Source organism: Carcharodon carcharias, chromosome 16 (genome assembly GCF_017639515.1).
Source record: "Carcharodon carcharias isolate sCarCar2 chromosome 16, sCarCar2.pri, whole genome shotgun sequence".
In the NCBI taxonomy this organism is placed as follows: Eukaryota; Metazoa; Chordata; class Chondrichthyes; order Lamniformes; family Lamnidae; genus Carcharodon; species Carcharodon carcharias.
Genome location: NC_054482.1, coordinates 99,729,892 through 99,757,362, shown reverse-complemented (window position 1 = coordinate 99,757,362; position 27,471 = coordinate 99,729,892). Strand labels below are relative to the sequence as shown.

Here is a 27,471-nt window from a genome sequence, read left to right as displayed (position 1 = left end):
CAGATGAGATCGTTCACCATTTTCCTCCTCTGGATAGCCAACCTCTTGTGTGCAGCATTGGCACTGACCATCTCTGTCACTGCCTCCCAAGTTGGAGTGGTGAGACTGATGGGCCTCCTGCGGCCGGAGCTGAGGTGGAGGGCATTGCGGCAGGCCGGTGTCCAGAAGGCATTCCAGGGATGCATCACTGAATCGGGGGGCTGCACCCCTCTTGACTTTTGGGGCCATACCTTCATCGGTGCCTTCCTGGGCTGCAAGCATTGAGAAGTGTGCACACAGCTGCAGTTTAAATATGGCGCTCGGTGAGGAAGTAGTGAGGTAACAGCGTGGTGGGCAAATCAGAGGCCACCTGCCAGTGAGACAGCGTGTTTCCTGTGCCTGCATAATTAATGATACGAGTTTATGACAAAAAGGCATGAAAAGCCAAAATTGTGGCCGTGGGTAAAATGTCCTTTTCCAGCTCGCTACTACACTTAGTGCAAATCTGGGACAATTTTCCCTCTGTCTTAGGTACACAAACAGTCGCTTGGTAGTACAGAACTTGAATATGCTGAAAAGAGAGACATGTTGACAGAGCTTTTCATCTTGCTATCATCGGGACAAACCACCAGAGAAAAGGGTGCTGATTGTATCAAAAGTGAGTCCAATGTTGTAGCAAGTGGCTGGCTTCATCCTTCTCCAGTAACTGTAAACACCCACCTCATTCTCTTTTGATTTTCAAACTCCAACTGAATATCAATCAGTACAATAATATAAAAGCAAAATACTGTGTATGCTGGTGATCTGAAATAAAAACAGTATGTACTGGAAAATCTCAGCAGGTCTGGCAGCACCTGTGGAGAGAGAAATGAAGTTAAGATTTTGAGTCCAATATGACACTTCTCCTTCAGTGAGTGCAATTATGGATGTCATAGTTACATTCATTTCAATCTTTTGCGTTATGAAAACATCCTGCATTTCCACAATATGTTTAACGTAGAAAAAGCATGAATTCAACGCACCACAGAGCATAATCCAAATGTTGGCCACATCCAAAGAAGAAGGTAACGAAAGATGATCAAAACCTTGATTAGAAGAAGGTTTTAATAGGTCTTGAAGGAGAAGAGTGAGGTGTTGGAGCAGAGGAGTTTAGAGAGGGAATCCTAAAGTGTGAGCTTGGGCAACTGAAGGCGTAGCCACTAATAGTGGAGTGAAAGGAGGTGGCAGGGGTGGGGGGCTATACAAGGAACTCAATTCGAAGGAACAGAGAGTTTGGGGGTTGCGGTGCTGGAGGAGGTTACAGAGATAAGGCAGAGCAAGGGTATAAGAGGATGAGAATTTTACTTTTCAGGTGAAAGGATTGGAAGTCAATTTAGGTGAGCAAAGACAATGTAGTTTAGGATATGTGCAGCAAAGCTTTGGATTGTCTGGAGTTTACAGACGGTGGATGATGGAAACTTGCCCAGGGGAATTTTGGAATAGTTACGTTGAGGTGACAAAGACAGAGATAATTATTACAACAGCAGATGGCTGAGTTAGGGGCAGAGGCAAGTGGCATTATGGAAGTCAAAATATGCAGTCCTTGTGAAGGAGTGAATGTGGGGCAAGAATCTCTGCTCAGCATCAAAAGATGCCAGGTCGTGAACAGTCAAGTTCAGCTGGAGACAGTGGTGGTGGGGAGGGGCGGGGGGTGATTTGCAGTCAGTGGTGAGGTTATGGAGTTTTTAGCAGGGGCTGAAGAAATGGCTTTGGTCTTCCAAATGTTTAACCAGAAGCAATTGCAATTCAAACAGTTTGGTAGCAGGGTAGCAGCAAAGAGATCAAGCAAAAGTGGTGTATGTTACACCATGATCAAAGGACATTTTGCTGGTGACCTTGGCTGGGGCTGTTTTGGCGCCCTTACATGTTCGTAACCTAATCAGAGACGTCAAACACTCAGGCGCAGATTGTCACTATGGCAGATGCTCTTCGTAGTGGCAAAAATGCTGAAAATAGCCAGAAATTCGAAGTCCCACCACCAAACACAGCGTTTCCTATTTTCGCAGGGGCGGGACTGGAGTCGGGCCAGGGTTCGTGCATGCGCAGTTTACAGAGGCAGATGGCCATTTAAATCACCGGGTGCCTCACTGAAGTGGGATTGTGTTAGGCCAGAAGTGTGAAATGAGGAGTTTGCAGATTAGACCAGGTAAGAGGAAGTCTGAACTTGGTGGATTCATTCGGATAGCCAGAATTCCCTTTGGAGAATTAAGGTACCCCTTTGAATATGGTTCTGGAACACCTTTGGGAGAGGCAAGGCACACTTTGGGATAGGTAGTGGCAAACTGCTTTTCAACAAAAATAAAGTGCTGCAGATGCAGTAAACTTGAAATAAAGACAGAAAATGCTGGAAACACTCATCAAGTCTGGCAGCATCTGTGGAGAGAGAAACAGAATTAAGTTTCAGATCTGTGACATTTCATCAGAATTTTTCAACAAACACACAGTGTGATTGGTTCAGTTATGTGGCAGCATTTGATTTCCTAACATGGCCAACAGTATTCAATCTAAAATGTCCCAGTAATTGGTTTCCGGGAATATTTAAGGAGGTGGAGCTCCAAGGATATACTGTTCAATCTTACACACAATTTTTGCAGAGATAAGAAACGTAAAATGAAATGTTGTGTACATAAAGATCAATAACAAAAGAATAGTTTAGTTTTAGATTGTAACTTTTTATTATTTTTCTTTGAGGGAGCTAGATGGAAGAATTTCCACACACATAGATCGTTTTACAGTAAATTTGCTTAGTAGTATGTTATTTGGACTAACTTTGAATGAAATATAGAAAGGTCATTCTTTTCATTATCCCAAAAGCTTACCCGGATATCAAGATTATTGAAGGTACTCAAAGAAAGCATAGGAAGTTGGGACTCACTATAAAACTGATCTAAAATGCAGGATCCATAAAACCTAAATACCACTAAGAGTTCCCACTCCTCAGGCACTGTTGCTATTTCTAAACTACCAGCACCCTACTCACAATAACCCACTTTTTGGCCCTCTATCCATGCAAAGTATGATCCCATCTCTAATCACCCTTTTCTCTTCAATGTCCTTGAACATGTTGTTGCCTCTCAAATTCCAGTTTCACCAATTTCACAACTGAAGCCCAGATTTTCACTTCCAGGTTGAGTATGCCGAGATGGGAGAATTCCCAGTTCTGTGAGCCCTACCTTTAAAAATGGCTGCCTGCGGTTGGGATCTACATGTGGTGAGTCATCAAGCATAAGTGACCTGTAACCAGGGCTGAGGGAAGGTGCCAACTCCCTGGAGGGCCAGGTTGCACTAGAGTTCTGCTGCAGAGGATTCAAATAAGGATGGCGTGGCATCCAGAAAAAGGCTGATGGAAATGCATACAGAAATGCTTGCTGAATTGACAAACCTGCCAGAAAAGATGTTTTGTGCAGTGTTTTCCAGTGTGGAAGTGGTGGCCAACTCCATGAAAACACTAGCGGACTCAACCATGTTGCGGTATTCAACAGCCAATGTCTCAGGTCCAATGGCTGCAAAGCAGAAGCCATCCAATGTCTGAGTGCTGCAGGGAAAGCTCCGACTGAGGTCATGAAATCTCAGCTTGTCGCCATGCATCCCTGCTTGGTGCCATGCAGGCTCAGACTGTCACCATTATGACTGTAGATACCAGTGCTTGAAGAAACTTTCAGGAACTCACAGCAGTCCAGTCATCAGTGCTCCAGCAGATTGGTGAGGAGGTGCCTTCCCAGGAGAGTTGTAGCAGTTCAATGGAGCGCTGTCCTAAGTCAGGGTGACAGCAATTGTCCTCCCATCATTGACACCCTTCCAGTGCTGCTGCTGCTGTTACCTGTTAGCTAGGCAACTCAGACTGATGGTGCCAATGCCAGATGTTGCATTCCAAAGCCTGGCCTTCTAGGCCTAGGGCTGTGCGAGGGCATCCTGCAGGGCTATCTGCAGTCTCCTCCACTGAAAGTCAGCACCCTTCCACCAGCCATGCTGCAGCAAATGGGGTAGCACTGCATAGGAGCACCAAGCCAGAGAAAGGCACCCACAAGGAAGGCACTAAAAGAATGCACAAGGGTGGTTAGTTGACATTTTTTTCTGTAATATTAGATGATTTGTTGGATTAAGTTGGTTTGGTATGTATATTTTTGGTGGTTTTTATTTCAGCCTTCTGGCCAAGAGGACATTGATAGGCTGTAAAAGAGGGATGGTAAACTATATGACTATTGAATGAAGATTTTGTTTGTGTTCAGTGGAACCATAGTCAACCGTAGACAAACTGGGTGGAAAGGAGTTGTGCCGGTTACATCCTTTCTTCCTCCTTCTCCTCCTCTTCCTGGTTCTCCTTTTCATCCTTCTCCTTTTCTTCCTGAACTGCTTGTCGTGTCCCTGGTGGCAAGAGCTGTGACATCATGATGGCCAGGTGACCACCATGAATTGGGACACGTGCTCTGTGAGTACTGGATCTTCCAAAGCGGTCCAGGAAGCGGAACGGAACCGATATTCAAACGCCCCATTGGTCTGTTCTATGATGTTTCATATGGCAGCATAACTCTCACTGTACCCATGTTGGCCACATGTTTTTGGGTTGAGAACGGAGTTGTGCGTCAGGTATAAAGTGGATAGCTCTTGTCACCCAGCAGATGGTCTCTGGTTTGATTGTCAAAAGCATTACGACAGCTGCCAGGATAGTGGGCAGTCACCAGCATGATGGACTGAGCATGGCTGCAAGCTAACTGCACATTCAGTGAATGGTTATATTTTGAGGTACACCTTGATATGATACAGCAGGTGACATTTGCCAGGCTGACCAAATCCACAAGGGAAACCTGCCACACTACCACACAGTTTTGCAATTTATATTTATTACGAAAAGGTTTGTGCACTCAATTCAGAAGTAATGAGTCCACTAGCACCTTTTAAAAAATTAAATTAAAACATTTATTAACAAAAGAAAAAATAAAATACATGCACAAGATTACAGTTGCACAATTACTTAATATTATAACAATTCCCAAAATTCCTAATTAATCAGACTCTCAATTACACACCCCCTTTAAGGCAACTCTCAAAATAGATTTTAAATTTATAGAGACAATCCAGCAAGGTTACCACAAGCACCCACTCGACAGTGGAATTCTAAAGGCTTTTAACATAACTTTGGTTACTGGAATGGCAAACTTCTGCAAAGTGGCTAGAGGCTTTTCCCCAATTCTGTTTCACACAGTGCACCTTTCAGACCTCACATGGCCACAGCCTCCCATCCTTCTTTAAATATATTTCTCCTTCTTTGATTTGTAAATCCCATTGTTACCCCATGTCGTTGGAATTTACTTTTCCCATAATTTAAATATCTTTTATGTTGTCATTTGGTCAGCACTTTTGGGAAAAATCAATGTAATAATCTTGCAATATTTATCTTGTCAGTTGTAAGAGCCTTACCATGTCTTTTTGACAACTCTCCACTTATCTTAAAATGCAAATTTAATTCACACCCTATCTGCTGACTTTACCCTAGCTCACTCGTTAGCATTTCAAATGCCTTTTTACACCTAACTCTTTTGATACTTTCAATGTTGCAATCTATCTATCTCTAATTTAATTGAATCAGCCTCACACAGAATCACACACACACACATAAGCCTACTTTACCATATCCCATGATAATACTATGAAAAATATGATAGTTTCATGACAACCTCGGTATTTAAATGTGGCACCCTCAAAACCACGTATGTGCAGTCGATGGCAAACTGCACCATGGGAAGCCTGCTATCCTGGCAAAACCAAATATATGTTCTGCCTGTTCTCCTGGCATAACAAAAGCATCTGTTGCCTCTCTGATGCAGCTGTGAACAAGAAGACGTTACTTATCAGGTCTGACAGCGTGTGCGGAGAGGAATACAGTTGACGTTTCGAGTCCGTATGACTCTTCATCAGAACTAAGGAAATAGAGAAATTTCTCTGTTTGCTTAGTTCTGATGAAGAGTCATATGGACTCGAAACGTCAACTACATTCCTCTCTGCACATGCTGTCAGACCTGCTGAGTTTTTCCAGGTATTTTTGTTTTTGTTTCAGATTTCCAGCATCCACAGTATTTTGCTTTTACCTAAGATGTTACTTATGTCGCCTGATCCCCATGGGTCAAATACAGTATGCAGTCATCTTCACAGCTACAGGCAGCACCATCCTTGTCCTGCTCTGAGTTGCACATCTGGTTGCATGAGGTTTCAGAGTTGTGTGAGTAACTCCTTTGTAAAGCGCAGGTAATGCACACATTATTCCTGGCTCAGGTAGAGATAAGCTAATTGCTTCTGGAAGATCCTAGGTGGATAAGGCCTTCTGCTGAGAAACTTCCCCCTCCTCTTCTCTCTGTGAGCAGCCCGTCCTCCACCTTTCTGCTTTTCCTTCATTTCTGTCCTTATGTTCCAGCACAAAGAGGATTACAACCATAGCAGCTATAACTACAAGCAAGTGGCCTGACCAAAACATGTGTAACCAAGGCTTTCTCCATGTGCAGCACCATCTTCAGACTTCACAAACTTTAACCAATTCTTCAAAACACAAAAGAACTTGCACAAACAGAGCTAGAGCTAGTAGAGATTAATCAGTAACTAACCTGCAAGTTGTTGATAATTCCTTTAAATAGCACTGATGGGGGGCATCCTTCATATCTTCAACTGTGCATGTTTAAGAGTGGTCATTAGCTGGAGTGACAAGATCAAAAATGGCAGTTACATGCTGACAGACACCATGAACTACCTACTCTGTGTACATCTGGTGCACATTACTTATGCCTGTGCTAACGTCCTCACAATGGTGTCATGTGTGCTGTGCCGGAAGTGTGCACATGCAGAGTGGCACTAATTTGGTTCCAAAATGACACTCATAGTGCCAAAACTAAGGAAGCTATGGTGCTGCACTTTGAGGCCTATAAGTATTAGTCAAATTTGGTGTTGGCTACAGTGGTGTTGTTCAATAGAAATTGGTGACTAACCAGAGTTATGACTATTGCAACACTGTTTTAGCCAAAGGCATTAATTTTAACAGGATACCCCTTATATGCACCCACAATGTGGGTAAATGTACTTCAGAGGTGTGTAGTTACTAAGATAAGATCAGCCGCCATTCAGAAACCAAGGAAGCACATACAACAATCAAAAAACACTTGCATACTCTGTTTTTCATCTTACCATTTTGTCATTAAATGTACAAACATATTAAAGAACTCATGTATATGCCACCATACAAACATGAATATTGTGCTCATGTGCCAACGATAGTGACCATTGCCCATTTTTTATTTACTATCATAAACACAATTAGCTGCATCTAGAGTCTCAGTTAGAGATAAGTTAGGTGTTATTTTTAATTGTATATTAGTTTAATTAATTGTATGAGGGTGGTGGACATTAACTGGGGATTCACTTGTGGCCCTATGAATAGGAACAGTCTGCAACTGTAGTTAAAAATAAAAAAACTGCGGATGCTGGAAATCCAAAATAAAAACAAAAACAGAATTACCTGGAAAAACTCAGCAGGTCTGGCAGCATCAGCGGAGAAGAAAAGAGTTGACGTTTCGAGTCCTCATGACCCTTCGACAGAACTTGAAAAAAAAAATTAAAAAAAAAAAATTTTTTTTAAATCTTTTATGCCCTCCCCACCCCCACTAGAGCTATACCTTGAGTGCCCTACCATCCATTCTTAATTAGCACATTCGTTTAGATAATATCACCAACTTTAACTTTAACACCTATGTGTTCTTTTGTACTATTGTTGTTGACATCTTTTGATGATCTGCTATCACTGCTTGTTTGTCCCTACAACCACACCCCCACTCCACTTCTCTCTCTCTCTCCGCCCCCCACACACACACCTTAAACCAGCTTATATTTCAACTCTTTCTTGGACTCGAACTCAAGTTCTGTCGAAGGGTCATGAGGACTCGAAACGTCAAATCTTTTCTTCTCCGCCGATGCTGCCAGACCTGCTGAGTTTTTCCAGGTAATTCTGTTTTTGTTTTTGTTTTGCAACTGTAGTTGTTGGGTGAGGAGCCAAATGTTTATAATTTTTATCTGTGGAAATTAATGGTAAAGATTGATTCTGGCTTTCCAAAATATAACTCTGTATACTTATAGAGATTAGTGACAATGAAGTTGGTAGCAGAAGGTAGCAATTGGATTCAGAAGTTATTTGAGAGTCAATATCCATTACAAAAACCTCTGAATGTAGAGTGCATTTCATCTGCTTTCCAAAGGCTACAGTATTTGCCACAACCACCAAATCTCTGCTTAGTTTAATTCTGTGCAAGTTGATACCGTAGTATAAGAGTCTGGCACAAATAGGGTTAATGTGGGACTGAGTACAGTACCACCCACACAGTGATGTAAGGGTATTAATTCAGGGTCAGAGGTGCAGATTGGAAAAATCCATCGCTAAAACCTGATCCCCGAGTCAGCACCTGAATACGAGGCATCTGAGTTCGCTCCGAAACGTTAAAAATAATTAATTAAATAATCTGGGAGGACTGCAACTTCTAAACTCAATAGAGAGAAAGCAAAAACCAGGATTCAACAGGTTCACAACTTTAAAGTAAAACACTTAGCAAGAGAATGCTGCAGACAGTTGATCCAGGCAGCCGTTGTTGAAATTTTTTTTCAAGTTGAGCATGATTGCCATTGTAGTGGAATGTGCCTAAACTGGCAAGTCTGGGAAACCTCTGTCTCCAAGTGAATGGCAACACCATCTTGAAATTTTAAAAGTTCTTAAAGTAGAACGTACACTTTTAAAAATTTAACCATGGATCAGAATTCCCCACTTCCAAATCAATTTGGACTAATCCAAAACCCATATCAATCACATAATTGGGCATCTTGGAGAAGAACATTTTTAGATTACAGAAGTACATCAGGATTATGTCAGAAATCAGAAAAAGTACAAGGTAATACATTTTTATACTCATCTGGTGTATTTGTGGATGAAGTAATCCTAATGCAGTGCATTTATGAGTCCTCAATCAGCTTCAATGAAACATTAAAAGTCTTTGAAGACTATTAATCTTCAAATTGTGGAGCGCACAGAGCTTAAAAAGAAACAGAGCATTGGTGAAACCACATCTCAATTACTGTGTGCAGTTTTGGTCTCCTTATTTAAGGAAGGATGTAAATGCATTGGAGGCAGTTCAGAGGAGGTTTACTAAATTGATACCTGGAATGAATGAGGAAGGGTTGGACAGACTGGGCTTTTTTCCACTGGAGTTTATAAGAGTGAGGGGTGACTTCATTGTAGTATATAAGATCCTGAATGGTCTCAACAAGTTGGACGTGGAAAGGATGTTTCCTCTTGTGGGTGTGTCCAGAACTAGGGGGCCACTGTTTTAAAATTAGTGGTCGCCCTTTTAGGACAGAGATGAGGAGAATTTTTTTTCTCTCAGGGGGCTGTGCAACTTTGGAACTCTCTGCCTCAGAAGGCGGTGGAGGCGAGGTCATTGAATATTTTTAAGGTGGAGGTAGAGAAATTCTTAAGATAAAATTAACGTACTGTGGATGCTGGAAATCTGAAACAAAAACAAAAATAGCTGGAAAATCTCAGCAGGTCTGACAGCACCTGCAGAGAGGAATACAGTTAATGTTTTGAGTCCGTATGACTCTTCATCACACGGACTTGAAACGTTAACTGTAGAGAGATTCTTGTTAGGCAAGGGAATCAAAGGTTATCAGGGGTAGACGGGAATGTGGAATTCAAAACACAAGCAGATCAGCCATGATCTTATTGAATGGCGGAGTAGGCTTGAGGAGCTGAATGGCTTATTTCCGCTCCTATTTCATATGTTCGTAAAAGGATAGAAAACCTCCAGTAAGGCTACAAAAGGGAAAAGAAAATACCTGAGTAAGCCACATGAGGGCACCAGAGAGATAAAGAACTTCCTGGAAGTCCCAAAAATATATCTTTTTGGAAACCCTGATACATTACCTGAACTGCTATAGTAGGTGACAGTGCCGAACAAACAGCTGACTGTGAATGAAGGAAAGCTATCTGATGAAGTCCAAAATACACAAACCCTCCAAAAGGAAAATTAAATAAGGTTGAAAAATGTTCACATTAAAGCTGAATTGGAAGATTTGAAGCACAAAATTCAAGCTGAGTACATACCTTTAAAAATGCACGATTAACTGAAGTCTTCAATGAACCAAACTGTTTGAGATCTGAACAAACAAATTTCTGCGGCATCACAAAGGTACCAGGAGGAAATAACAACTTTGAATTCCACTGTTGGCAAATCGAAGTGGGAGTTGGGAAAACTCAACCAGAAATACAGCCAAGCACAACAGCAGGCAGAAAATGCACTCAAAGAATTTGTGGCCCTTAAAAAACTGAAGAACCAGTTTGCTGAGAAGACTCAAGAATGTTCTGTATTCCAGGAGGAAACCAAAAGGGTTAGGAAAGATACTACAGAGCTGAAGAAAATGGTTGGGCATTTGGAAGAAAACTTGGCAAAACATTACATTTCCAAAGATATACATGAAGAGATGAAAATTAGGAACCTAGAATGGCAAGAGCAAGTAGAACTTCTTGCAAAAGAGTGTGAAGAGTCTCAGAAACAATTGGAAGAAGTGCAATTACAAAATGTGAGCTTGAAGGATAGTGCAGAGGAATTATGCTCTGCTAAAGAAAAATCGATCAGCATAGCAAATCAATCTTCATGTATAAATGATGAGTTTGTAAAGGAGAAATGAGAAATGATGAGAACACTGGAATGTTGCTCACAGGAAGTTATTTACTTGAAAGAGGACTTGAAACACTTAAATGATGAGCTTGTAGAAGCAAATTCAACCAAGATAGATCTTCAATTAAAACCTGATGAACTTTAAGCAAAATGCCTGGAACAGGAGAAGGAATTGCTGATGCATCAGAACAGTTGCTTGAAAGCAGAATTAACAACCAAAACAGATGAACTTCGGTCCAATCTGAACAACATGAAGGTTGAGATATGCATAATGGAAGAGCAAACCCAGATTTTGAAAGCAGATAAGAGAAAGTCTACGAAACTGATCGACGATCTTCTGCGTGAATTAAAAGAGTCCAAGGAGCAGTCAGTAACAATGGAAGAATGATTCTGAACAGAACTGAATGTTCAGGTGAAGTTGTCAAACTTATATAAGAGTTCCGCAGATAACTCTAAAACAAAGACCAGAGTAGTTGCTGAGCTGAATGAAAAGATTCATAAGCTCGAGAAACAACTGGAAAGGAAGAAAGTACTCAAGAGTTTGAGTAAAATTATGGAACAAGTGGGAAAGGGGCTTCCATTTTTGAACCTAAACATCCACATACATTGCAACAACCCACATAATGACAAAAGAAGTAAAAAAATGACTAGGAATTGAGCACAATGTTTGGCCACCCCACAAGAAACAAGTTAGGATAATAACCATCGACCGGCACAACAGCCAAACTGGCCGAGTGCGGTTCAACCTGAAAGAATGTAAGAAAAGGATGAAAACATAACCAAATACTAGAATCACCTCAAAACCTACAGGAAGAACCTGCAGCAACAGAGCCTACAAATCCTCCAACAATAATGCAAATAAGATATGGAATGGCAGCAAAGCCTCCAGACCACCTGAACCTTTGTATTCAAGGACTTGAAGGGAGGAGATGGAGTAGTGATAATGTAGTAATGACAATGTAAATGTATGATAATACTAACAATGTAAGACGTAAGTTAAACCATAATCACTTAAAATACATTAGATAAAGACTTAAGAAGGTGTAGTATAATGGTCTGGCACATATAGGGTGAATATGGGACTGAGTACAGTACCACCCACACAGTGATGTAAGAGAGCGCATGACCTGCACCCAGGGTCAGTCTAGTGTTGGACAGAGCCCTGTGCACCAGCAAGCATGGAGACAGTTTCTGGCTTGTACCCTTTGTTATATATTTGTAAGTAGTTTTAAGAGTTAATGAAAACTTAAAGATGTAGAGTTAATCTATGTGTGACTATGAGGACTTCTTCAGACCTACTGTAACCAACGTCCTGCAACAGATATGATAGCCATTTGACCTTAAGGCATCTATGTACTTCTAGCTTTGGTTTTGACCAAGAAATAGGAATTTTAACATTTTGTAGTTTAAACCAATTAATTCATCTGATATGAAGATCTGTAATATTTGTCCAGTTTTTTGGAATTTCACAAGACTCCGGAGGTCTCTTGGGTGTAAGGATTAGTGTTGATTTCCTGATGTATCCATAGAAGGTGAGTGTTCTCCTGATATCCATATTGTTTCATGTTGTGTGTTAGCTTAGGAACTTCAACTGCCATTTTATGGAACAAGTGGGAACAGGGCTTCCATTTTTGAAAGGTAAACTTCCACATACGTTGTGACAACCCACATGATGATGGAGGAAGTGAAAAATAAACAAGGAGATGAGCACAATGCTTGTCCACCCCGCAAGAAACAAGTTAGGATAATAACCACTGAGCAGTGCAGGGATGGTTTACTCACAATCAGTAAACTGTATCTGGTTGAAAATGAGCAAACTGATAATGGACGTTAATACAAAAGGTAACAGATATAACACCTGCACAGAGATATTCATGACCAAGACATGCACCTAAATGAAACCGAGAATTGATTTAACGTTTACTGACACTCAGAAAATACATTATGAGGCATAGTTTGTTGTAGTAGGATTTTTAATAATATCTACTATTAATTAGATCTGTCTTGGCACATTTAGGTTTTCAAAATTTCTGTGAGGTGGTATCAATGCAGCGAGGGAAACATAGGTTGGATTTTGCAGCTGAAAATTGGATGGGTTGTCAGGCCACATGTATGTAAAGTGCAGTGTGATGACACCAGGTTGGCAATCTGACATCATCACACCAGTCTCTGATATTACAGAAGGCGAGCAGGTGCTGAAATTGGAAGCCCATTTTGAAATAACTAATTAACAAGTTATTTTGCTTGTTAAAGAACCAATTGCACGCAATTTCTTTTGTTGCCCACTCCATTTTTTTGGGCATCAGACGGGCAACTTTGGGAGAGTTTTATGCCAGGTATAAGGATTCGGCAAAAGGGTGGAAAAACAGGCCTTCCAACAAGGCCATGACTGCATGTAGCAGCCGAGTCTGCTGGTGAAGGTGGCAGCATTTGTATATTTTAAGACTTAATTTCTTCACTGTTTTGAGCCTGCCATAAGAAATAAGGAGACTGAGCGGGCAGTGGGCATTTACATTGGTGGACGTCACCGACTTCCTGTTCATGGCATAACCACTCTCCTGCACGATGTCCTGGCCAATTGGGCACGGAGGACCCCCTTTGCACCACTAATTGGCTGCCCTCCTTCCAGGAAGCTGCTGATTGGCCACCCAGTGCCTGATATGCCGTGCTGAAACAGCAGATATGGGAGCAAGCAGACCACTCACTCTCATTCTGCCTCCCTTACTCTGCTGAAAACTGTTAAATCCAGCCCCAAGCAACTGGGGTCTGACTGACCAGGGCAAAGAACTGATATCTCCTTAACCAATCAGACTGAAGGGCTGTGAAATTAACAGCGCAATGACTGAGAATGGAATGCCAATTAGAATGGCTGAATTCAGTGTCAAATCAGTTACAGAAAGGGGAAAAGGAAGATTGGAAAGAAAGAGAAAACGAGGCATTAAGGAAAACTGAAGCTTTTTTTTATACTTGAGTTTTAAATTTTTTAAATATCAAGCGACCATTAAAAACTAAAGGAATGGGACCCTACACTTGTCGTAGCTAATTTTCTGTGTCAGAAAGGTCGATTGGCAGTAATTGACACATTGTACATTGTTTATAGAGTTTTTGGTCAGCATGTCACATCCTCGAAGCCCTGCGGAAAAGGAGATAGGGATTGAATGGAATAGTCTTCCATGCAGACTGTCAAAGAATGCCTCGTCAACAGAACTTTTGACAGGCACCAAGACGTAGCTTGGCTGGAGGAGAGACATTCAGTGTTTCAGTACCACTATATGCTGCCCTCAAAGGAGCTGCAGTGGGGAAGAGACTGTCACCCGTCTTCTTTCGGAATTCGCCTTTGCAAAGAACGTCTAGAAAGAGATGCAGTGTTTTTTGTCAAGGCCCTCCTGAGTGCTCCATTACACAGGATTCTTGAGCTTTATGGGCTGTTTCCAGGGATACGCACTGAAACAAACATCAACTGCTGTTGAAAGGCTATCAACTTGGTGAAAGATACTCTTTCATCTGCCTAAAACTTGCTGGTCTTCCAATGCAAGGAGCTGTCCATGAAAGCATGTTGCAGAGGCATGGACCATGTGCGGAGGGACACACTAAAACCTGGTGCAGCGGCTTAATGGGAAAAGACCACATTTAGGGCCAGCTTGCCATAGTACACAGAGGAACTGGCTCCTGTGTAAAACACATTGGGCTCTATGGTATTAGTTATGAAACGCAAATGTTTTAAGTGGAGTGAGGTGTGCCAAATACTGAATGTAACCAAATTAATCTGTATTTCATTATATGTAAATTGTCACATTTGAATTGTACTATAATGCACCTTTACAAATTTTATGGATAAAGTATATTTATGAGAAAAAAATCTGACAGGTAATCCAGCCATAATTAAATACTTGTGGGCCTTAAATGGCTCCAAATAAAGCTCCTCGCAATGCTTCAGGCCAACTCTAACTTTCTGAGGTGAATTTAGTTTGTATCTACTGGGCAAGTTGAGCAACTTTGCAGTTCAATGGAGAACCAACTTGGAGAAACCATTTTTGTGAGGTAAACAGGAGCAGCACACCTCGGACAGCAACTTTGCGATTTCTATCTATTGGCAATCCTTGTGTTGAGTATGATTCTTTCTTCCAGATAGCTGGGTGGAAGTGAGATGTCAGTATTGGCTGCGTGTTCACAGATGGCTTATGAACCCTTTTTTAGCCTTACAGGCTCTCTCGTAGTGAGGACATCAGTTGTCAGCCGATAGAACAGGTGGTAGATTGTTGGTTCAAGCAGCCACCCTCTCTTTCCATCTTTCCCTATGTGCCGCTCTTATTGAGTGGAAGGCTTTGATGCCATTTTTGATGATGAATTACGATTTTGCTCACGATTAGGCATCTGCTTCCCATGTGTTGATGCTAATAGCATAGATCTTCTTGGAGGCTTGAAGATTGTCTTTGAAATGTTCCCTTTGGCCTCCCTGACCTTCGCTCTGAGTAGAGCATCTGTTTGAGCAGTCAGGCGTTTTGATGACATGTTCTGTCCACCTCAGCTGATGTGAAATTATCTCTATACTTCACATATCTGTGCCTTAGAGGATGACCAGACATCTGCCCTCTCCTGATGGAGAACGCTACTTCACTATTATTTTGGCAGCAAATTAGGGTCCTTGAGTGCACAATCAGTGCTAGATATCACCATGACAGTCCTTAGGGCAGAGGCAAACTGAAAAATAAATCTTAAGCAGAAAGAGATGGTTTTCCAGCAATCTCCGTGGACAGGAACATACAACTTTGGAGCAGGAGTAGGCCATTCAGCCCTTCAAGCCTGCTCTGCCATTGCATAAAATCATAGCTGATCTGGGTGTGGTCTCAACTCCACTTTTCTGCCTGCCTCCAATAACCCTTGACTCCCTTGTTTATCAAAAATCTAATTTCGGGCCAACTTGCAATAGTACACGGAGGAACTGGCTCCTGTGTAAAACCCATTGGGCTCTATGTATTAGTTATGAAATGCAAACGTTTTAAGTGGAGTGAATAAATTCAATGGCCCAGCTTTCCGGGGAAGAAAATTCCACATACTTAGAACCTTCTGAGAGAAAAAAAATTCTCCTTATCTCTGCCTTATTCTCAAACTGTGTCCCCTAGTTCTAACCTCCCCAACAGGAGGAAACATGCTTCTGGTACCCACCCTATGAAGTACCCTCAGGATCATATACACGGAACGCCTATGGAAACTGGAGAATGTATGCCGTGCTCAGCGGGGACCCCAAATTGAACGGATGCCGAGGTTGAGATTAAAAGGAATAATCCAGGGACAGGTACAAATCCTCGACGTGACCTTTTGCCCAGTCACTTGCATTCAGGTCAAAGTCGGTGCAGCGCTGACAGTGCAGGCGGCTGCAGCTATTGATTGACAGCCGGAGTGACGTGTGTCCCGGCACCGCTCGCGCTGTTGTCCCGGCTCCGGCTTCGCACCATGGCGGTTCTCAGCAAACTGGTGACAGCCAAACACTCGGCGCTCGGAGCAGCCGCCGTCTTTGTACTTTTTGCGTTGAGCAGAAGACGGGGCAAAAATCGGCCGCACAGGTAGAGAGGACCGCGGATTTGTGCCGCTAATCGGTCGAAGCCGGGCTCCCGCCGCAGCGCTACTCGAGGGCCGGGGATTTAAGCCGGCCTACACTTTGGTGTGTGTGGGGGGAGGTAGATGGTGACAGAAGCTGGTAAAAAAAAAACCCCTGGCAGGACAGTGATGGGAAAGGGCGCCCGAGATGCGCTCCAAAAAAATCGAGACCTTCGTTGTGAGATTTGTTTTGCTTGACAGGATTGTGCGGTTTAGATGAGCTGTTGCTTCAGGGGCTGGAGGTTATTATAAGGCATTGTTTTAATTCATCTCCCCTTGGGGAGGGTAGCCTCTGAATGGAGAAAACTGCCACTTGTGATATTTTGTTGGTGATTACTGTAGATTTGCTGCCTTTTAATACAGTTAAACTTCGTCCCTAATTTAGAGATCAAAGGTACCCAACTTCACAGGTAAATTTTAATGTGGGTCAGAGGATAGTGTTATTCTCTGATCATCCACGTTTGTTTCTTGCTTAATAACTTTTGCAGTGATTATTGGCTGAATATATGTTCTGGGGTTGGGGACCCTGATGTCGGATGAATTTCTGGACCATGACCCCTGCATTTCTGGACCATGACCCCTGCATTGTCCTGGCACCTGATACGTGACATCATTTTTGATGAGCAGGCCAATTTTTTTTATTATATTCATAGGATGTGGGTGCCGCTGGCTAGGGCAACATTTAGTGCCCGTTCATAATTGCCTGTGAGAAAGTGGCGGTGATCCGCTTTCTTGAACTGCTGCAGTCCGTGTGGCGTGGGTACACCCCGCAGTGTTGTAAGAGAGTGAATTCCAAGATTTTGACTCAGCGGCAGTGAAGGGATGGCGATATGTTTCCAAGTCAGGCTGGTGCGGGGCTTGGCGGGGAACTTGCAGGTGGTGCTGTCCCCATGCATCTGCTGCCTTTGTCCTTTTGGTTGGGAGAGGTTGTGGGTTTCAAAGGTGCTGTCAAAGTCGCCAGGGTGCATATTTGTCATCAATTAAGAATGGCAGGCAGATGGGCGTGCTTCCAAGGCTACAGGATTCGTCAGGGGCCCTCCAGCACTGAGAGTTCAGCAGTGCCACCAGCACAGGTGGGCACCCCTGATGTAGGTAGGAAAAGGAGAGGTTGCCTTAAGATGGAGGCGCCTTTTGAAGACCTCTTAAAATTTTTGAGCATTAAATAGGTCACAGTTTCAGGCTTCCATTATGCATTGCCGACTCCACCACCGGATTGCCAACAAATGCAGCTGTGTTCCAAAAGCTATGGAAGGTGCAGGAGCGAGGATGGAGTGTCAACTCCTTTTCTCCTCCCCTCCCCCTCCTCCTCACCTGCCCCTCCCCCTCCACCGCCCCTCGCCTCTTCCACCCCTCCCACTCCGCCCCTACCCCTCCTCCTCACCTGCCCCTGCCCCTCCCCCCATCCCCATCTCCCTCCCCCTCCCCATCCCCATCCCCATTCCCCCTCCCCATCCCCATCCCCCTCCCCTCCCCATCCCCCTTGCCCTCCCCCTCCCCTCCCCCTCCCCACTTCCCCTCCCCCTCCTCCTCCCCCCTCCCCCCTTCCCCTCCCCCTTCCCCCTTCCCCTCCCCCTCCCCCTCCCCTTCCCCCTCCCCTTCCCCTTCCCCTCCCACTCCCCAACTCCCCCCTCCCCCCTCCCCCCATTCCCCACTCCACCACGCCCCACTCCCCACTCCATCAGTCCCCCCTCCCCATCCCCCATCCCCTCTCCGCCTCTCCCCCTCTTCCCCTCATCCTCTCCCCCTCATCCTCTCCCCCTCATCCTCTCCCCCTCATCCTCTCCCCCTCATCCTCTCCCCCTCATCCTCTCCCCCTCATCCTCTCCCCCTCATCCTCTCCCCCTCCCCCTCATCCTCCCCCCTCTCCCCTTCCCCACTCCCCCTCCCCCTCCCTATTCCCCTCCTCCGATCCTCCCCCTCCTCCGACCCTCCTCCCTCTCCCTCACCCCCTCCCTCCCTCTCCCTCACCCCCTCCCTCCCGCTCCTCCCTCCCCCTCCCTCCCTCCATCCCGCTCCTCCCTCCCCCTCCCTCCCTGCCCCTCCCTCCCTCCCGCTCGTCCCTCCCCCTCCCTCCCGCTCGTCCCTCCCCCTCCCTCCCGCTCGTCCCTCCCCCTCCCTCCCGCTCGTCCCTCCCCCTCCCTCCCGCTCCTCCCTCCCCCTCCCTCCCGCTCCTCCCTCCCCCTCCCTCCCCTCCCTCCCCCTCCCGCTCCTCCCTCCCCCTCCCTCCCGCTCCTCCCTCCCGCTCCTCCCTCTCGCTCCTCCCTCCCGCTCCTCCCTCCCCCTCCCTCCCGCTCCTCCCTCCCCCTCCCTCCCGCTCCTCCCTCCCCCTCCCTCCCGCTCCTCCCTCCTGCTCCTCCCTCTCCCTCCCTCCCGCTCCCTCCCACCCCCTCCTCCCTCCCACCCCCTCCCTCCCGGCCCTCCCTCCCCCTCGCTCCCGCTCCTCCCTCCCTCCCCCTCCCTCCTGCTCCTCCCTCCTGCTCCTCCCTCTCTCTCCCTCCCCGTCCCCCTCCCTCCCCCTCCTCCCTCCCCCTCCCTCCCCCTCCTTCCTCCCCCTCCCTCCCCCTCCTTCCTCCCCCTCCCCCTCCCTCCCGCTCCTCCCTCCCCCTCCCTCCCGCTCCTCCCTCCCGCTCCCCCTCCCTCCCGGCCATCCCTCCCGCTCCCCCTCCCTCCCCCCCTCCCATCCCTCCCGCTCCCCCTCCCTCCCCCCCTCCCTCCCCCTCCCTCCTGCTCCTCCCCGCCCTTCCGCTCCTCCCCGCCCGTCCCTCCCCCTCCTCCATCCCTCTCCCTCCTCCATCCCTCTCCTCCCTCTCCTCCCTCTCCTCCATCCCTCTCCTCCCTCTCCTCCATCCCCCTCCTCACTCTCCTCCCTCCTCCCTCACTCTCCTCCCTCCTCCCTCACTCTCCTCCCTCCTCCCTCACTCTCCTCCCTCCCCCTCCTCCCTCACTCTCCTCCATCCCCATCCCCCTTCCCTTCCCGCCCTCCTCCCTCCCTTCCCGCCCTCCTCCCCGCCCTCCCCCCATGCTCCCCGCCTACCCCCTCCTCCCCGCCCTTCCCCTCCTCCCCCTCCTCCTTCCCGCTCCCCCTCCTCATCGTCCTCCCTCCTCCTCCCCCTCCTCCTCCCCCTCCTCCTCCCCCTCCCCCTCCCCGCACCCTCCCCCTCCCCGCCCCCTCCCTCCCGCTCCCCCTCCCCCCCGCTCCTCCCCGTCCTCCCTCCCCCTCCCTCCCTCCCCCTACCTCCTGCTCCTACCCACCCTCCCGGCACTCCCTCCCCCTCCCTCCTGCTCCTCTCTGCCCTTCCTCCCGCACCTCCCCGCCCTTCCTCCCCGCTCGTCCCTCCCCCTCCTCCATCCCTCTCCTCCCTCCCCCTCCTCCCTCACTCTCCTCCATCCCCCTCCTCCCTCACTCTCCTCCATCCCCATCCCCCCCTCCCTTCCCGCCCTCCTCCCCGCCCTTCCCCTCCTCCCTCCGACTCCTCCCTGCCCTTCCCCTCCTACCCCTCCTCCCCCTCCTCCCTCCCGCTCCCCCTCCCCTCCCCCTCCTCATCGTCCTCCCTCCCCCTCCTCCTCCCCCTCCACCTCCCCGTCCTCCTCCCCCTCCACCTCCCCGTCCTCCTCCCCACCTCACCCCTCCCCCTCCCCCTCCCCACCTCACCCCTCCCCCTCCCGCTCCCCACCTCACCCCTCCCCCTCCCCACCTCACCCCTCCCCACCTCACCCTCCCCCTCCCCCTCCCCTCCCCCCCCTCCCCTCCCCCTCCCCCTCCCCCTCCCCCTCCCCTCCCCCTCCACCTCCCCCTCCCCCTCCCCTCCCCCTCCCCTCCCCTCCTCTCCACTCCCCTCCACCACCCCTTCCCCCTCCCCTCCCCTCCACCACCCCTTCCCCCTCCCCTCCCCTCCACCACCCCTTCCCCCTCCCCTCCCCCTCCCTCCTCCCCTCCCCTCCACCACCCCTTTCCCCTCCCCCTCCCTCCTCCCCTCCCCCTCCCTCCTCCCCTCCCCTCCACCTCCTCCCCTCCCCTCCCCCTCCCCCTCCCTCCTCCCCTCCCCCTCCTCCCCTCCCCCACCTCCCCTCCCCCTCCCTCCTCCCCTCCCCTCCCCCTCCCTCCTCCCCTCCCCTCCCCTCCCCCTCCCTCCTCCCCTCCCCCTCCCCTCCCCTCCCTCCTCCCGTCCCCTCCCCTCCCCTCCCCTTCCCCCTCCCCTCCCCCCTCCCCTCCCCTTCCCCTTCCCCTCCCCTTCCCCCTCCCCTCCCCTTCCCCCTCCCCTCTCCTTCCCCCTCCCCTCCCCTCTCCTTCCCCCTCCCCTCCCCTCTCCTTCCCCCTCCCCTCCCCTCTCCTTCCCCCTCCCCTCTCCTTACCCCTCCCCTCTCCTTCCCCCTCCCCTCTCCTTCCCCCTCCCCTCCCCTCCCCTCCCCTCTCCTTCCCCCTCCCCTCCCCTCCCCACTCCTTCCCCCTCCCCTCTCCTTCCCCCTCCCCTCTCCTTCCCCCTCCCCTCCCCTCTCCTTCCCCCTCCCCTCCCCTCTCCTTCCCCCTCCCCTCCCCTCTCCTTCCCCCTCCCCTCCCCTCTCCTTCCCCCTCCCCTCCCCTCTCCTTCCCCCTCCCCTCCCCTCTCCTTCCCCCTCCCCTCCCCTCTCCTTCCCCCTCCCCTCCCCTCTCCTTCCCCCTCCCCTCCCCTCTCCTTCCCCCTCCCCTCCCCTCTCCTTCCCCCTCCCCTCCCCTCTCCTTCCCCCTCCCCTCCCCTCTCCTTCCCCCTCCCCTCCCCTCTCCTTCCCCCTCCCCTCCCCTCTCCTTCCCCCTCCCCTCCCCTCTCCTTCCCCCTCCCCTCCCCTCCCCTCTCCTTCCCCCTCCCCTCCCCTCCCCTCTCCTTCCCCCTCCCCTCCCCTCCCCTCTCCTTCCCCTCTCCTTCCCCTCCCCTCCCCTCTCCTTCCCCCTCCCTCCCCCCCTTCCCCTCCCTCCTCCCCTCCCTCCTCCCCTCCCTCCTCCCCTCCCTCCTCCCCTCCCTCCTCCCCTCCCTCCTCCCCTCCCTCCTCCCCTCCCTCTCCCCCCTCCCCTCTCCCCTCCCCTTTCCCCTCCCCCTCCCCTCCCCCTACCCTCCCTCCTCCCCTCCCCTTCCCCCTCCCTCCTCCCCCTCCCCTTCCCCCTCCCTCCTCCCCCTCCCCTTCCCCCTCCCCTTCCCCCTCCCTCCTCCCCCTCCCCTTCCCCCTCCCTCCTCCCCCTCCCCTTCCCCTCCCTCCTCCCCCTCCCCTTCCCCCTCCCTCCTCCCCTTCCCTTCCCCCTCCCCTCCCCCCCTTCCCCCTCACCTCCCCTCCCTCCTCCCCTCCCTCCTCCCCTCCCTTTCCCCCCTCCCCTCTCCGCTCCCCTCTCCCCTCCCCTCTCCCCTCCCCTCTCCCCTCCCCTTTCCCCTCCCCCTCCCCTCCCCCTATCCTCCCTCCTCCCCTCCCCTTCCCCCTCCCTCCTCCCCCTCCCCTTCCCCCTCCCCTTCCCCCTCCCCTTCCCCCTCCCCTTCCCCCTCCCTCCTCCCCCTCCCCTTCCCCCTCCCTCCTCCCCCTCCCCTTCCCCCTCCCTCCTCCCCTTCCCTTCCCCCTCCCTCCTCCCCTTCCCTTCCCCCTCCTCCCCTTCCCTTCCCCCTCCCCTCCCCCCCTTCCCCCTCACCTCCCCTCCCTCCTCCCCTCCCTCCTCCCCTCCCTTTCCCCCCTCCCCTCTCCCCTCCCCTCTCCCCTCCCCTCTCCCCTCCCCTTTCCCCTCTCCTTCCCCCTCCCCTCCCCCCTTCCCCCTCACCTCCCCTCCCTCCTCCCCTCCCTCCTCCCCTCCCCCCTCCCTTTCCCCCCTCCCCCTCCCTCCTCCCCTCCCCTTCCCCCTCCCTCCTCCCCTTCCCTTCCCCCTCCCTCCTCCCCTTCCCTTCCCCCTCCCTCCTCCCCTCCCTTTCCCCCCTCCCCTCTCCCCTCCCCTCTCCCCTCCCCTCTCCCTCCCCTCTCCCCTCCCCTCTCCCCTCCCCTTTCCCCTCCCCCTCCCCTCCCCCTACCCTCCCTCCTCCCCTCCACTTCCCCCTCCCTCCTCCCCCTCCCCTTCCCCCTCCCCTTCCCCCTCCCTCCTCCCCCTCCCCTTGCCCCTCCCCCTCCCCTTCCCCCTCCCTCCTCCCCTTCCCTTCCCCCTCCCCTCCCCCCCTTCCCCCTCACCTCCCCTCCCTCCTCCCCTCCCTCCTCCCCTCCCTCCTCCCCTCCCTCCTCCCTCCCTTTCCCCCCTCCCCTCTCCCCTCCCCTCTCCCCTCCCCTCTCCCCTCCCCTCTCCCCTCCCCTCTCCCCTCCCCTTTCCCCTCTCCTTCCCCCTCCCCTCCCCCCTTCCCCCTCACCTCCCCTCCCTCCTCCCCTCCCTCCTCCCCTCCCCCCTCCCTTTCCCCCCTCCCCCTCCCTCCTCCCCTCCCCTTCCCCCTCCCTCCTCCCCTTCCCTTCCCCCTCCCTCCTCCCCTTCCCTTCCCCCTCCCTCCTCCCCCTCACCTTTCTCCTCCCTCCTCCCCCTCCCCTTCCCCCTCCCCTCCTCCCCCTCCCCTCCTCCCCCTCCCCTCCTCCCTCCTCCCCTCCTCCCTCCTCCCCCTCCCCCCTCCCACTCCCCCCTCCTCCTCCCCCTCCCCTTCCCCCTCCCTCCTCCCCTCCCCTTCCCCCTCCCTCCTCCCCTCCCCTTCCCCCTCCCTCCTCCCCTTCCCTTCCCCCTCCCTCCTCCCCCTCCCCTTTCTCCTCCCTCCTCCCCCTCCCCTTCCCCCTCCCCCTCCCCTTCCCCCTCCCCCTTCCCCCTCCCCCTCCCCTCCTCCCCCTCCCCTCCTCCCCCTCCCCTCCTCCCCTCCTCCCTCCTCCCCCTCCCCCTCCCCCCTCCCACTCCCCCTTCCTCCTCCGCCTCCCCTTCCCCCTCCCTCCTCCCCTTCCCCCTCCCTCCTCCCCTTCCCCTCCCTCCTCCCCTCCCCCTCCCTCCCTCACTCCTCCTCCCTCACTCCTCCCCCTCCCTCCTCCCCCTCCCCTCTCCCCTTCACTCCTCCCCTCCCCCTCCCCTCTCCCCCTTCACTTCCTCCCCTCTCCCCTTTCCCCCTCCCCTTTCCCCCTCCCCCTTCCCCTTTCCCCCACCCCTTTCCCCCTCCCCTTTCCCCTCACCCCTTTCCCCCTCCCCTTTCCCCTCACCCCTTTCCCCCTCCCCTTTCCCCTCACCCTCCCCCTTTCCCCCTCCCCTTTCCCCCCTCCCCCTTTCCCCCTCCCCCTCCCCTTCCCCCCCCTCCCCTTTCCCCCTCCCCTTTCCCCCTCCCCCTCCCCTTTCCCCCTCCCCCTCCCCTTTCCCCCTCCCCCTCCCCTTTCCCCCTCCCCCTCCCCTTTCCCCCTCCCCCTCCCCTTTCCCCCTCCCCTTTCCCCCTCCCCCTCCCCCCTCCCCTTTCCCCCTCCCCTTTCCCCTCCCCTTTCCCCCCTCCCCTTTCCCCCCTCCCCTTTCCCCCCTCCCCTTTCCCCCCCTCCCCTTTCCCCCATCCCCTTTCCCCCCCTCCCCTTTCCCCCCTCCTCTTTCCCGCCTCCTCTTTCCCACCTCCCCTTTCCCCCCTCCCCTTTCCCCCCTCCTCTTTCCCCCCTCCTCTTTCCCCCCTCCTCTTTCCCTTCCCCTTTCCCCCTCCCCCTTGCCCCTTCCACTTTCCCCCTCACCCTTCCCCCCTTCCCCTTTCCCCCTCCCCTTTCCCCCTCCCCTTTCCCCCTCCCCTTTCCCCCTCCCCTTTCCCCCTCCCCTTTCCCCCTCCCCCTCCCCTTTCCACTTTCCCCTCACCCTCCCCCTTTCCCCTTTCCCCCTCCCCTTTCCCCCTCCCCTTTCCCCCTCCCCTTTCCCCCTCCCCTTTCCCCCTCCCCTTTCCCCCTCCCCTTTCCCCCTCCCCTTTCCCCCTCCCCTTTCCCCCTCCCCTTTCCCCCTCCCCTTTCCCCCTCCCCTTTCCCCCTCCCCTTTCCCCCTCCCCTTTCCCCTTTCCCCCTCCCCCTCCCCTTTCCCCCTCCCCTTTCCCCTTTCCCCCCTCCCCCTCCCATTTCCTCCCCTCCCTATCCCCCACCCTCCCCTTTCCCCCTCCCCCTCCCATTTCCCCCCTCCCATTTCCCCCTCCCCCTCCCATTTCCCCCTCTCCCCCTCCCATTTCCCCCTCCCCTTTCCCCCTCCCCTTTCCCCCTCCCCTTTCCCCCCTCCCCTTTCCCCCTCCCCTTTCCCCCTCCCCTTTCTCCCTCTCCCTCCCCTTCGCCACTCTCCCTCCCCTTCGCCCCGCTCCCTCCCCTTCCCCCCCTCTCCTCCCCCCCTTCACCCCTCTCCTCCCTCGCTCTCCTCCATCCCCCTCCTCCCTCACTCTCCTCCATCCCCATCCCCCCTCTCCCTTCCTGCCCTCCTCCCTTCCCGCCCTCCTCCCTGCCCTCCCCCCCTCCTCTCCGCCCTCCCCCCCTCCTCCCCGCCCTCCTCCCTGCCCTCCCCCCCTCCTCCCCGCCCTCCTCCCTGCCCTCCCCCGCCCTCTCCGCCCTCCCCGCCCTCCCCGCCCTCCCCGCCCTCCCCCGCCCTCCCCCCCCCTCCCCGCCCTCCCCCCCCTCCCCGCCCTCCCCCTCCTCCCTCCGACTCCTCCCCGCCCTTCCCCTCCTACCCCTCCTCCCTCCCGCTCCCCCTCCCCTCCCGCTCCCCCTCCCCTCCCCTCCCCTCCCCTCCCCTCCCCTCCCCCATCGTCCTCCCCCTCCATCTCCCCGTCCTCCTCCCCACCTCACCCCTCTCCCTCCCCCTCCCCACCTCACCCCTCCCCCCTCCCCACCTCACCCCTCCCCCTCCCCACCTCACCCCTCCCCCTCCCCTCCCCTCGCCCCCCCTCCCCTCCCCCATCGTCCTCCCCCTCCATCTCCCCGTCCTCCTCCCCACCTCACCCCTCCCCCTCCCCCTCCCCACCTCACCCCTCCCCCTCCCCACCTCACCTCTTCCCCTCCCCCTCCTCCCCTCCCCCTCCTCCCCTCTCCTCCCCCTCCCCTCCCCCCCTCTCCTCCCCCTCCCCTCCCCCTTCCTCCCCTTCCCCTCCCCCTTCCTCACCCTCCCCTCCCCCTTCCTCGCCCTCCCCTCCCCCTTCCTCCCCCTCCCCTCCCCCTTCCTCTCCCCCTTCCTCACCCTCCCCTCCCCCTTCCTCTCCCCCTTCCTCACCCTCCCCTCCCCCTTCCTCTCCCTTTCCCCTTCCTCTCCCCTTCCCCTTCCTCTCCCCTTCCCCTTCCTCTCCACCTCCCCTTTCCCCCTCCCCTTTCCATCTCCCCTTTCCCCCTCCCCTTTCCCCCTCCCCTTTCCCCCTCACCCTTTCCCCCTCCCCTTTCCCCCTCACCCTTCCCCCTCCCCTTCCCCCCTCCCCTTCCCCCCTCCCCTTTCCCCCTCCCCTTCCCCCCTCCCCCTCCCCTTTCCCCCTCCCCCTCCCCTTTCCCCCTCCCCTTTCCCCCTCCCCTTTCCCCCTCCCTTTCCCCCTCCCCTTTCCCCCTCCCCTTTCCCCCTCCCCTTTCCCCCTCCCCTTTCCCCCTCCCCTTTCCCCCTCCCCTTTCCCCTCCCCTTTCCCCCTCCCCTTTCCCCTCCCCTTCCCCCTCCCCCCCTCCCCCTCCCCCCCTCCCCTTTGCCCCTCCCCTTTCCCCTTCCCCTTTCCCCCTCCCCTTTCTCCCTCCCCTTCCCCCCCTCTCCCTCCCCTTCGCCCCTCTCCCTCCCCTTCCCCCCTCTCCCCCTCCCCTTCCCCCCTCTCCTCCCCCCATTCCCCCCTCTCCTCCCTCACTCTCCTCCATCCCCATCCCCCCTCTCCCTTCCCCGCCCTCCTACCTGCCGTCCCCCCATGCTCCCCGCTCACCCCCTCCTCCCCGCCCTCCCCCTCCTCCCTCCGACTCCTCCCCGCCCTTCCCCTCCTACCCCCTCCTCCCTCCCGCTCCCCCTTCCCTCCCCCTCCTCCTCCCCTCCCCCTCCTCATCGTCCTCCCTCCCCTTCCTCCTCCCCCTCCATCTCCCCGTCCTCCTCCCCACCTCACCCCTCCCCCTCCCCCTCCCCACCTCACCCCTCCCCCTCCCCACCTCCTCCCCTCCCCCTCCTCCCCTCCCCCTCCTCCCCGCCCCCTCCTCCCCGCCCCCCTCCTCCCCTCCCCCTCCTCCCCTCCCCCTCCTCCCCTCCCCCTCCTCCCCTCCCCCTCCCCCTCCCAGCCCCCTCCCCCTCCCATCCCCTCCCCCTCCCCTCCCCTCCCCCTCCCCTCCCCTCCCCCTCCCCTCCCCCTCCCCTCCCCTCCCCCTTCCTCCCCCTCCCCTCCCCCTTCCTCCCCCTCCCCTCCCCCTCCCCTCCCCCTCCCCTCCCCCTTCCTCCCCCTTCCTCCCCCTTCCTCCCCCTTCCTCCCCCTTCCTCCCCCTCCCCTCCCCCTTCCTCCCCCTCCCCTCCCCCTTCCTCCCCCTCCCCTCCCCCTTCCTCCCCCTTCCTCCCCCTCCCCTCCCCCTTCCTCCCCCTCCCCTCCCCCTTCCTCCCCCTCCCCTCCCCCTTCCCCCTTCCCCTCCCCCTTCCTCCCCCTTCCTCCACCTCCCCTCCCCCTTCCTCCCCCTTCCCCTCCCCCTTCCTCCCCCTCCCCTCCCCCTTCCCCTCCCCCTTCCTCACCCTCCCCTCCCCCTTCCTCACCTCCCCTCCCCCTTCCTCACCCTCCCCTCCCCCTTCCTCTCCCCCTCCCCTCCCCTTTCCCCCCTCCCCCTCCCCTTTCCCCCCTCCCCCTCCCCCCTCCCCCTATCCCCTCCCTTTCCCCCTCCCCTTTCCCCCCTCCCCTTTCCCCCCCCCTTTCCCCCCCCTTCCCCCCTCCCCTTTCCCCCCTCTCCCCCTCCCCTTCCCCCCTCTCCTCCTCCCCTTCCCCCCTCTCCTCCTCCCCTCCCCCCCTTCCCCCCTCTCCTCCCTCACTCTCCTCCATCCCCCTCCTCCCTCACTCTCCTCCATCCCCATCCCCCCTCTCCCTTCCCGCCCTCCTCCCTCCCTTCCTGCCCTCCTCCCTGCCCTCCCCCCCCTCCTCCCCGCCCTCCCCCCCTCCTCCCCGCCCTCCCCCTCCTCCCTGCCCTCCCCCTCCTCCCTCCGACTCCTCCCCGCCCTTCCCCTCCTACCCCTCCTCCCTCCCCACTCCCCCTCCCCTCCCCCTCCCCC

At 53.7% G+C, this 27,471-nt stretch overlaps 1 protein-coding gene across 1 annotated transcript in view; it reads left to right on the top strand.

Moving 5' to 3' along the window:
• Positions 1 to 16,122: 16,122 nt before the first annotated feature.
• abcd3a (ATP-binding cassette, sub-family D (ALD), member 3a) overlaps positions 16,123 to 27,471 on the top strand; it is an 83,638-nt gene continuing 72,289 nt past the window's right edge. Inside the window, exon 1 of the mRNA XM_041208507.1 lies at positions 16,123 to 16,285. Coding sequence (XP_041064441.1) covers positions 16,176 to 16,285 — 110 coding nt within the window. The 5' untranslated portion in view covers positions 16,123 to 16,175. The remainder of the gene's footprint in view (positions 16,286 to 27,471) is intronic.